The 12,379-nt window shown below is 38.0% G+C and overlaps 1 protein-coding gene across 2 annotated transcripts in view; it reads right to left on the bottom strand.

Annotated features, from left to right (window-relative positions):
- Positions 1 to 12,379, bottom strand: part of UBE2V2 (ubiquitin conjugating enzyme E2 V2) — a 28,582-nt gene that overhangs the window by 1,036 nt on the left and 15,167 nt on the right. The window contains exons 2-3 of one of the 2 annotated variants that reach the window (XM_068396620.1): positions 10,404 to 10,549; positions 7,601 to 7,726 (exon numbers count right to left, since the gene is read on the bottom strand). In XM_068396620.1, the coding sequence (XP_068252721.1) occupies positions 7,601 to 7,726; positions 10,404 to 10,549 (272 nt within the window). Of the gene's footprint in view, positions 1 to 7,587; positions 7,727 to 10,403; positions 10,550 to 12,379 lie in introns of both variants that reach the window. The other variant, XM_068396621.1, reaches the window with a different exon arrangement.

Below are 12,379 nucleotides of genomic sequence, written 5' to 3'. Positions count from 1 at the left end.
CTTACACACAGATACAGGTTCTGCAATAAAATCCATGCAAGTAGACCCTTCCATCTGTGCTGATACTAATATTAGTGAGAATGAAAGGTGGGGGGAGGAAATCAGCAAACCGTTCACTGCAAAAGTGGAGTCATATCTTGTAAAATTTATTAATTTGTTTCAAATTACCCCCAAAAAAGAAAAAAGTAATCACCTTCATTACGCTAATATATACACTTGGGGTTTCCTCAGTTCTTTAAAAGAACCTGCCACACAAGAGTCCATAAAATACCTTTCTAAAGGAAAATTTCTCTTGTTTTTCCCTTACTACAAGTATTGTTAGTGATTTATTTCACATCGATATTACACGATGTTTCCGATACAGCAAGAGTCACTTCATATACTAAGAAATGGCTTGAAATGTTGAAATAACTTATTCATAATGTTTGGACATTTCTTAATTCTTTGCATCCTTCTTACAGTAAGTCATCTTATGGAGCCGTGAAGATTACTGTACATCACTTACCAATTTGAATATGAACTGAAAGGAAAGGACATGGGACTTCTCCTATGCGTTTATAAAACCTGTGGGACAATTTACACAATTATATTATAACAGAGAGGTTTCCATAGGAAAGTCAGCAATTGAAAGTCAGCTTGGGAATTGTTTTGGCAGCAGGTAAGTCCTGGCCACCCAGCCCCTGCAAGGAGGAACTTAAGAAGACAGAGGGGCCTACAGCTGTGCAACTGCAATGCAGGCCCATGGGCAGGAATAGGGCTTTTGCATGCTACTGAATTCCACTGGCAGAGTAGCACAGGCAGCCCACATGGCTATAAAAGTGCTGGAAACCACTGCTTTATGATTTAGGCAGCACAAAACATCAAGAAGTTTCTTATCCCATCTTAATTAGGGCAAACTGAAAGAAAAAAACAACACTGGAATCAGAAACAAGAACGTTAACAACGACATTTCATTTCTAGACTGTTGGAAGTGAGGCTGTCTATTTTTAGAACACCAGATGAGACTAAACCTTTTCGCAGGAGGAAACAGAAGCTAAGGTTTCACAACACACTGGCTTGGGCAGCAATACTAACCCAAGAAACTTCTGCTCCCTCTCACTAGGCATTTATTCCTTTAACAGTGTTCCTGCCTATCTGCTCAGGTGAACCATGAAATGTATGTGGAGCTACTTTCTGACCTGAACTGATAGAACCCACCCAGTTTAAAAAAACACCCTGAAAAGAAGTGCCTAAGCAGGATCCTTGATCCAATTCACAGCTCAGCACTATAAGCATTTCTCGTCATATAAATAATGTTCTGCTCAGAGTTGGGAACCCCTTAAAGTCAGCAGAGCTGCCAAAGACAGCATATCATCAAACCACAGTATAGAAGGCAGTCAGACTACTTAATAATTATTGCAAACATTAAGAAATTAGGAAGAAAAATAGCATCAAAAGGAAAGCTCTATTATGCAGCAAGATCACGCCAGTTTAAAATACACAAGAGTGTATGAGCTAATACAGAAAGGTTTTGAAAGTAACACTGGTCAGACCATCACACTAACTCCTGGAGTACTACTACCTCTTTTTTAAAGGGGTATTTGGTTCAATGTGGTAGATAAAAGAGGCAGTATCAGAGCAGAATAATCTTTGCAACTGGAAAACACGTTCTCTTCTCTTAAAAAGCAGACTATTAGATAAAACCACCAGTGAGTAAAAGGGAAATTCTGATAAGAGATCACCTGTGTTATCAAGTAGCAGCTTAAGGCAGGCATTCATTTAGCCTGAATCTTTGTTCTGAGGAACCAAGCTCTTACAGATCTCTTCCTCTCCAACCCTTCTAGATAAGATTAAAGAAGGACACTCCAGAGTTTCTATCCAATGGGCTGGACCCAGCAAACTAGGAACAACATGAATTCATTTCAAAAGTTAGAATAGTAAATATCACACTACTCAAAACTGTTCTTCATATAGAAAATGCCATGACAAATGCATGAGACCACCATTTTTCCTCATGGGGTCCTACAGAAAGAAAAAGACTTCATGGTGGTTAAGTATCATGGTAACAGAAGAAACAAGTGCTCAGATCTTATGTTCACTTAGCATACAGCTGCAGATGTTTAAGAGCTTATTTCCCCCCTCTCACACACACACACACACTAACATTTGTTAACACTTCTCTGCAGCTAACCTGACATCCTCTTCAATTTAGCAAAATGGAACAAAATGTGAGTACTCCCTGAATGCTTTGGTGTAAGTCCTTTGGCAGACCAGTAGTTTCAAAAATTTCCATGTTAGTCTGAATCACAGTACTTTCTACTAAAGTAGCTAAGAAGAGATCACATTACATGTCACTGACCTGCCAAAAAAAAAAAAAAAAATCAATAATCTTCCTGAGAAAAATAGGGGGGAAAGAAGCCACAGTAAACAACTACCAAGGACCAGGTAATGGCTACAACAGAAGATTCCCAACCAGGAAAGACATACACTTGGGGGTGGAAACCCATGTGATAACAAACTGTTTTAGAAGACCACTGGTAAACCAACATGGACAAGAAGAAAAAAGCTAGGTTTAGATTTTGGTAGGTTTGAGAAAGAAAACTAATATAATTATCTATTGAGATAAAGACTGGGTTAGCAAAAAATGGCTCTAAAGATAGTTGCTCTGGGACTCTCCAAATGAATGTCTTCAGCCTGGCAATTCTGCTTTCATACCATCTTCCTTTTCCTTGCTTCTCCTCAACTGTGCCTTTGTAGGCTCTCTCAAGTCTGGACATCTGCCTCAATTACAGCACATAGCAGTAGTCACCAGCGCTGTTCAAACAATGCAATTCTACATATACTGGCTGTACTGGAATACAAGACCTGATCACTTAGCAGTGAGCTCCTCCAGCTTTTCTTTCTTGGCTGGGAATTTGTAGCAACAGGCTCACAGACTGTAAACTCTGCTTTAACAACGTTATGAATGTTTTCTGAGTAAAGACTGCTAAATCTGACATTTTCGTTGCTGTTTATCTCAAGTCTCTTTTCTGCAAGTCACCAACTTTTTTCATGACATCTTGCAGCAGTAAAGATTTTGGCTCAGGTTCATTTTTCTGTGTTATTTCCAAGTTAGTGCACAATAAATTCACTTTATGAAGAACAATGATAAGATATTTGGAAGAATGACACAAACTATGTTCAAATCACACAGAAGCATTATCTAATATTCAAGCATACATCCTGGGACAGAGTGAGAGAAATTTCAAGGTCATATAAAAGCTAATAAAGCTGAAAACGGCAACCCGAAGACTATTTTATTCTGGGGGTACGCCACTGTAAATCTTGAAACAATAGCAAGAGAAGCAATATGTATAATGCATATTTTTTTCTAAACAATTGCCATTAAAACAAATAATTTTACACAGTGTTGCGAAGTATTCAGTGTTTATAATGTTGCCAATATCTTAACTTTAAGAAGTAGCAAATTGCTTAGTCTACAATAAACATACCCAAAGCAATAACTGGACAACGGTTCACAGATTTATAGCTGACAGAGTCCCAACTGAGTTTAAAGGAAACAAATATTTCCAGCTGTAAATGGTATTTAAATGAACAGAAGTGATTGCAAATCCTGCAAGACAGACTGCTGAAGAGTGCTCTCACAGATGCAAAAATCAGACATCCTCAAAAGACCATGGGAAAATAAATAGCATGTCAGAATGCAACCTGTGTTTTATCACTACAGGATACACAAGTCTCCAAGAGAAAAGACCCTGCAGCACAGAGTCCAGTTGGAGGTCTGTGTCTAGCGGAGTTCCGCAAGGGTCGGTTCTGGGACCAGTTCTATTCAATATATTCATTAATGACTTGGATGAGGGATTAGAGTGCACTGTCAGCAAGTTCGCTGATGACACAAAACTGGGAGGAGTGGCTAACGTGCCGGAAGGCTGCGCAGCCATTCAGAGAGACCTGGACAGGCTGGAGAGTTGGGCAGGGAGAAATTTAATGAAATATAACAAGGGCAAGTGTAGAGTCCTGCATCTGGGCAAGAACAACCCCATGTACCAGTACAAGTTGGGGACAGAGCTGTTGGAGAGCAGCGTAGGGGAAAGGGACCTGGGGGTCCTAGTGGACAACAGGATGACCATGAGCCAGCAGTGTGCCCTTGTAGCCAAGAAGGCCAATGGCATCCTGGGGTGTATTAGAAGGGCTGTGGTCAGCAGGTCGAGAGAGGTTCTCCTCCCCCTCTACTCTGCCCTGGTGAGGCCGCATCTGGAGTACTGTGTCCAGTTCTGGGCCCCTCAGTTCAAGAAGGACAGGGAACTGCTAGAGAGAGTCCAGCGCAGAGCCACGAAGATGATTAAGGGAGTGGAACATCTCCCTTATGAGGAGAGGCTGAGGGAGCTGGGTCTCTTTAGCTTGGAGAAGAGGAGACTGAGGGGTGACCTCATTAATGTTTATAAATATGTAAAGGGCAAGTGTCAAGAGGATGGAGCCAGGCTCTTCTCAGTGACATCCCTTGACAGGACAAGGGGCAATGGGTGCAAGCTGGAACACAGGAGGTTCCACTTAAATTTGAGGAAAAACTTCTTTACTGTAAGGGTGACTGAACACTGGAACAGGCTGCCCAGAGAGGTTGTGGAGTCTCCTTCTCTGGAGACATTCAAAACCCGCCTGGACGCGTGCCTGTGTGATATGGTCTAGGCAATCCTGCCCCGGCAGGGGGATTGGACTAGATGATCTTTCGAGGTCCCTTCCAATCCCTAACATTCTGTGATTAAGAATGATAATTTAAAAACAATTTTACAACAGTGATGCCATCAGCTCATAAAGGCATTTTGTGCAGCCCTGCATAAGTACTTGGACTAGCTTTTCTGAACTTAGTATCCTAATTCTGTACACAAACTCAGTAGCTCCACAGGCAAATTGAAAAGCAGAAAACGACAAAAACTAACTTGCAGATAAGAAAAGGAAGGCAATTTAACAGGGTGACTCAGAGCACTTAAGTTTAGTCTTTTGAGATAAAATACTCCTGAAGTAGCCCTCTCCTTTCCTGCATTAAATTTATCGAACAGTGATCTCTGGGATCCCTGAAGATATGATGCTGATGGAAAAGTTACTTACAAGCAAAACTCCTCTCTCAGAATAATCAAAGAAAAAGTCAATAAACTTGTAACTGTCAGTATGAATAAATTCATTACACACATGCACTTTTCATGCAAAGCATAAAGGGATTTATAAGTCAAGAAGGTTGAGAACCACTGCCAACAAGGCAGTTTGAGACTAGCTTCCTTAGACCACCATTAACTCTAGCACATATCCATCTCTCCCTTCCGCCATTCACACTCCAACTCAACAGACATTATCACCCTCTAAACTCATGCTGGGGCCTCTACTTTTCCTCAGGTGTTAACTGGCATGTACCTCCTGTAAAGTGTTCCTTCACAACATTAGAAATGTTTTGAGTAGGATGACAATACTGCTACGACATACAATTTCAGTTGCTGTTTATCTCAGGTCTCTCTTCTGCAAGTCATCAACTTTTTCAACTTTAATGTGATCAAAAGTTGGCCACATGCCAAAAAACAGGGTGCAGAAGCATGGATAGTAGAGCTTGTCTAAAGATTAAACCCTGTCATTCACTCAAAGAATGCAGCAAACCAGTTATGATCTATTGTATGAGATGATCAGAAAGTGAGAGAGCAGCCTGGAAGAAACATGAAGGAATTAAAATAAGCAGCAGCAACGTGAACTGTTCCAGGGATGCTGAAGGTGCCCCCAGTTTATCTGACACATTTGGCACAACTCTAGTGAGCACAATGGCAAAATAAGCTAAAATGAAAGATACTGGCACAATGGGCACATTAAAAATTACATAAACAATGAATTTAAAACTAATTTATTATGAAAACTATTTTCATTAAAAACACTACCTAGTCCTATTTAAATCCATTAAAAAAACAACATGCATTTTTGCATAGCAAATCATTCATAAGATATATAGTTTATAGAACTGTTTGGCAAAAACTGAATTAAGGTTTTGTATAAGCTTACAAACTTACTAAAAACAAATTTTCCTGTAGCGATGACTGGAATTTAACAGTGCTTTTAGAACTACCAGGCAGATTTCCTGTCACAGTATTCATGTCATTCCTCAGCAAGCTGAGGCAGTGTAGACTTCTCCAAACAAAAGCTCAAGCCAACTGACTAGGTAAACATGAGCCTTCAGGCTCTGCAGGTCTGAGATTCTGCTTCTGGAAACCAACACCTATACTCTCAGGCATGCACAGATGACAACGAGGGCATACTTCTTTACTGATTCAGAATAATACTTGTTACTAGGGAAAGGTATGAAAATAATATTATAAACATATCAAAAAGCTCTGCTGCATTCCAGATTGGCAGCTTCTGCTAGTCACAACCTCTTAATAAACATATATACTTAGGCCACAAGCCACAGTTCTGATGAAGGACAACAGCTGGTTTGTAGATAGCAATTTTAATAAGATCTTCAGGTAGACTAAAGTTGTTGGCTACGTAAGAAGTACTTTCAAATTAATTTTAGATTATTTCTGAAGTGTTAGTGCACTGGCTTTGGACCAATCAGTACACTATCCTACCACCTACAACAGCTCCAACAAACCCCTAAGAATCCCTCTGTCCTCTACAGTCATTGAGATACTTAAGCTTCACATTTCAGTACTGTTAATTACACAAACGCAAGTCCATCTTTCTTTTAAGTCTTGCAAATTATTTAAAATCCAAAGATGCTCTCTGACTCACCTCTAAGTATTCCCTTAACCCAATTACTTTGGATTCACTAGAGACAAACATACACACACACAAGTGTGAAATATTATTGTATTTCCTGCTGATACACATCTATACCACTGTAAATGTAAGACAGCTCACACCACTGAGCAATGGGGTACCTCAGAGTTATTCACAGGACTGAAGTACCTAGTGAACAATGGAGTAACAAACTTGCTTAGGCTGCTGCCATTACTCATGTACATGAGCTCATCCCACACTAAGTGATGGATCAGTGAAAGTAACTTACTGCAAATTGATCTTTAAAATGAAAGTGATTATCATCAATATCAAAAGACCTTAAGACTGAAGCTCAGCATCACCCTGGATATGAATAAACCCATTCTAAAGAAAATAAAGAGCTTAAATACATCACTTCATTATAGGTGAGTTACTACATTCAGAGCGAGACTCATCAGGAATAATCTCCATTTTTAATTAATGGAAACATCAGATAAAAGTTTGTAGCACTCCTGTTACTACATGAATCTAATCCCCTTTTATAGGAGTATTACAAGGGAAATACTCACACATGGCTTAAACACTTTTTTTGTTCAAAACTAAAATCTTCAGCTTCATTTAAAAGAAACTGTTTCAATACTATAGATAATGCTCACCCCATTGCTAAGCCACTAAGAATCACTAACATATTGTAAATACCTAAAGTTTTGAAGTAGTAGCCAACCAAATTTGATTTAAACCAAGTACTTATATTGTAAAATTTAAATATGAAAGCTATGTCCAACATGCATATTCCTCACCTGGGTTTTTCACAGAAATAATTTATAGCACAGATTAAAATATGGTTGATCTTACCGTTTCAACTTACCATTCCATTGGAATTATTTATTCCATTCATATTAATTTTAGTTACAAATCTAACTGTAGGAGGTGCTTCTGGATATTTAGGTCCACACTCTACTTTCAGACTGTATATTCTGTTTTCATAGTTTGTCTAGAAAGCAAAAAGATGCATCTTACTGAAAGCTGAATATTAATAAAAAAACAAACCGAGCAAAGGCAAGAGGAATAAAGATGAAGAAATATGAAATAATTATAAATTTGTTAGTATTATGTACCAGTTGATGGTCTTGGATTACTAATTGATATTCCACTGGTTTGATTATGTTGATTACTCGATGAATATGTATAAGTTACAGTACTTATTGACTGTACCATAGAAAAGCTGTAACAGAATACAGTTCTCTTTATAATTCACATTTACTCTTATCCCTCCTACCCACCTGCATTCCCAAAACAACTTTGGCACAGTAGGAGGCCGAGAGAAAAATCAATAATCTTTAGGAATATTACCGCTTTCCCCTGTAAAAAAATATCTAACACCACAAAAAAATTTGAAACAGGAAAAGACAAAGATGCCAATAACCCAACAGTTAAGACACAACCAAGAACAAGATGAAAATAGTATTTGCAAAAAACATATTCTAGAAGTAATTAACACTCCAGAAGATATCTAAGACTTCCATAGCTGAGGATTGCTTGGTTTACTAGAGGATTTATGAACTTTGGCAGTAAAGTGACAGCTAGTTTGCAGAAGACATCACTCCAACGTGACCAAGGAACAGATAGACCATTCTAAGTGCAAATGTATTTCCAGAAAGTCCAATTAGAAATGAATACAGTTCTATCTTTTTTTTCAATCTTGTCAAGTAGGCCATGCATAATAAAAAGTGTCAGTGGCTTTGCTGGTCACTGATGCACATGCCTCTGTGCTCCAAAAGGAAGATAATCCCAGTCTCTACACCTGTCTTTCCATTGGCACAACAGATACAGCTATCTTGAACCTAAAGCAGTAACATGCCTCTGAACTTTCCAGAAGTACCATCTTTAAGCTGTTCTTCATCAGCCAGCTGTCACTCCCTCCAAGTAGAAGTATCAACCATACAGGCAAGTTATCAAATAACAGTCCACTCTGTGGTCAATTAAAAGGCAAGGTGGAAATCAGACAACTGAAACACCCTAACTGTGTCCTATAATTTCAAGAAGCCACAGAGACTGAGCAGCAAGCAGGTCAGAAAGAAACAAGGCGAAGTAGGACATCCTTCTTTAGAAAAAAGGGTTTCTATTATTCTTTCCCATTAAAAGCGAATGGCCCAAGAAAAGCAAACTTGTCCTGCTACAGGTAACACAGCTGCCACCACAGCAAGAAAACACAGTAACAAAAATTCCCATTATTCACTCAGAGAAAAGAATTTACTTCCCCAGAGAGGGATGATGTCAGTCTTAGCGAAATACACCAAAATGTATACACACTGCTCACAACTTTCATAAAGAAAATAAAATGGCAGCGATATAAGTTGCCCAGAATTAAAAGTGCATCCCAGATTGTTTTTTTTTATTTTTTAAAACATACGGGCTCCTACATAATAATCACTCCCTTCAACAATGTGTTAGGAGTCTACCTCAGTTTGAACCAGATACCAGTCACAGGTATTTCTGGAGGCTGTCTGGAGAGTCAGGGAGACACTACTGTAGTTAGCTTCAGTTTGCAAGTTGTTTCCAAAACCCATAAGACTACAAACTTTCTTCAAAATGTATTCAAACACTGTGATTCCACACAGAAGCTAGTATCCAAAGCATACCATCATTACGCTTATATTTTAAACTGTTTCTCTCTCAAATGCACCCAAATCTTAGGAGCTCAGCACAATTATGCAGATGTTCAAAAGTCTGCTATAAGTTAAAACTAACTCTGACTTCCAAAAGGAGCTTGAATTACACTGAATCTAACTCTGGAACTCTTACTCTGGAAGGCATTATCTTCACTGACACCAATTTCTGGTCTCAGTTCTTGTCTTGCCTAGTTCTCCCGCTAAGCCCTGCAGCACTGAAGGACATGCAAAACAGTAACCTCATGTTAGCAGTGAAAGACATATGCTGACTTAGAGCTACTTGAAGTATAGTCATTTAAAGTTCTCATTTACACAGTGATCTTTTGTCTGTATTGTAACTCATGAGAAGGTGTGCACAAAAGTTACACGTCAAGTAAAAATGTGTCCACTCATACCTGATGAGGCTGATACTCAGGCACTAAAGATGATTACTTCTCTTGCACGTTTTATTAGTCTAGATGACATTCTACAGAACTTAAAAGGTCAGAAGGATTTGAACTTTGTGTATGTATTTTATCTTATTAGAGGTAATTAAAAATTGCTTGGTCTTTAGGCATAATTCAACAGAATTGCATAAACTGCTATACCGAAAGACTTTGCTAAAAGCTGTGAAAGTTGAAAATATATTGTCATTTTGCTACAGAATTGAAATTACCAGGCATGTATGATAAATTGTGGAAAGACAGTTAACCCTGTTTACTTTACTGTCACTATAAACTTAGGCACAGTAATGATGGAAATACAGACTGAGTATATTCATAACTCAATAATAATCTCAAATCACAAGTGGCTTATACAGACAGCTGCAGAAACGTGTACTAGGGGAGGCTAGACTGAAAACACCAACATGCCAGGAAGTGATGAATTCTAACATGAATATATAGTGTTTCTTCATACATTCAATTTTAACTAATTCCTTTACACTGTAGCAAAGTAACTTTTTTTGCATTTTGTGTTGCCTAAAAACTTCAGAAAAATGTTTTAATTCATCACACTTACCCTCGGTGGCCCAATAATCATTCCTGTCCATCTGGTGAGTGTCATATCTTCATCATCTTCAAGGCCCCAGCTTACTGTACCATCACCTACTCCTTTCTGCCCTTCTTCAAGTTCTTCCAACAAGCGAAAATTACGAGGTACTTTAACTAGAGAAAAGGGAAGAATGTAATTAATACTGCTGAAATTAAGGAAAAGGTAAACAATTTCATTGCTTTTACACATTATGCACTAGCAACTGCTGAATATACTTTCCTGTGTGAATTTATTTAGCACTCAAATTCCTTGAAGCAACTAACCACTTCACTGAAAGCTAGTTACTACCAAGTGATAGCAATACAAACTATAAAAGAGAAAATAAGAGAGCGTTCTTTAGTTTGAGATGGCTTAATTCAAGTTCCCTTTCCCAAGCACAGTACTGTTTAGAGTCACTACACTTCAAAATCAATTCACTGTCTGTCAAGTTCTACTCAACTAGAATCCGTATAAAATTGATATGGCAAATTCCCTCCAAAAATAATTAAAGAATGCAACATTTAATACAAATTATCTCAATAAATGTAAACTGTAAGAGAAAGATTGAAACATGTCCACTTGATTTAAAAAAAACACTTTAATATCCAAAAACAAATAAAAAATCAAGTCTTTTAATCTCGTGATTACTATTCGCACTTAACAGAGGAAAAAAAATAAGCACAGAAACACTGATTAAGTTGTTAAAGAGAGATAATGACACATTCACAACAGAGTATGAAGATGTACAGTCTCTAAAGAGAGCCAAGTAATATTCACTTACTGAACTATAATTACTGGATTTTGACTATTATACATGAAAACAGACATATTGATAGGTGTTAAACAAGTGGATGTTTAATTGCTTTACATCACAGAAGCAAAAATGGTATTTCAGCACTTATGTAGGGAACAAAGCTAACTAACACCTGTGTATGCAATCATGGTATGCTTTTATTATCAAATAAAATATGCACAATGATGTGGTAGCAATATTACAATACAATACAATAAAACTTCCATTCCCCTACAGCTATGTATTTTTTCTCATAGCTACTTACAGCTATAGTGTTTTCCATGATTTTTACTAGAGATCCTTTCTTGTCCTGGAAGAATCCAGGTACTCTATAAAACTAAAACTCTAAGACCGGATACATACAAAGTTGTTAGCAAGGAATACATACTATGCAAGTTTGAAAAAGATAGGGGTCAAATAAAACTGTTTTTCATACCAGTTATTTAGTCACTGGGATTTCAGGTTTTACGTTACCCTAGTCTGTATTCCAAGCAGCGTCTACACAAAAAATTAAGTCCAATAGCATACAATATGATTATTTAGTCAGTACGTATGCATATGGACCAGTATAAACAAACATACCCTTCAGCAACTATTCAAATAGCTTATCTTGCATAACTATGGTTCCTCCCAAACTGTGTTTAAAACAATTATTTTTTTTTTTTTAAATAACACAGACCAGGGAGAGGCTCCTCAAAATCGCAGAAACTACTGTCTCCAAGTTCTTCAAACTCCCAGGACAAAGCATTAAGAGTATAGTACCAGGACAGTGCAAGGAAATTAAATCGCTCATGTATGGCTTCCTGCTTTGGTATTACCACTTATCTGAGCTCATAATGAGCTACTTCAGCTTGCTAACTGAGCAGAAAATTATACATTTTGGTTAGTCTCCTGACAGCTTAACAAACCAGCCCAGCTCACAGAGAGATCTGACAAGTACCAGCACGAAAGTACAGCCATGGCAGCAAAAACTCTGATAACCTCGATGTAAAAACATGTTTTAATGGAGTTAAACTACCCTGGAAGTGTATTTTCACAGATAAGAGTTCACATACCATTACCTGAAAGTACTAGCACAGTACATCAAGGAGCAGATAATTTCTCAATACTTTAGCACAGATCCTTTTAAAAAGCTTCACTGAAATTCATCTGCCCATTCCTCTGGTCCCAT

Source organism: Nyctibius grandis, chromosome 3, assembly GCF_013368605.1.
Source record: "Nyctibius grandis isolate bNycGra1 chromosome 3, bNycGra1.pri, whole genome shotgun sequence".
In the NCBI taxonomy this organism is placed as follows: Eukaryota; Metazoa; Chordata; class Aves; order Nyctibiiformes; family Nyctibiidae; genus Nyctibius; species Nyctibius grandis.
This window is presented reverse-complemented; position numbering and strand designations above follow the sequence as displayed.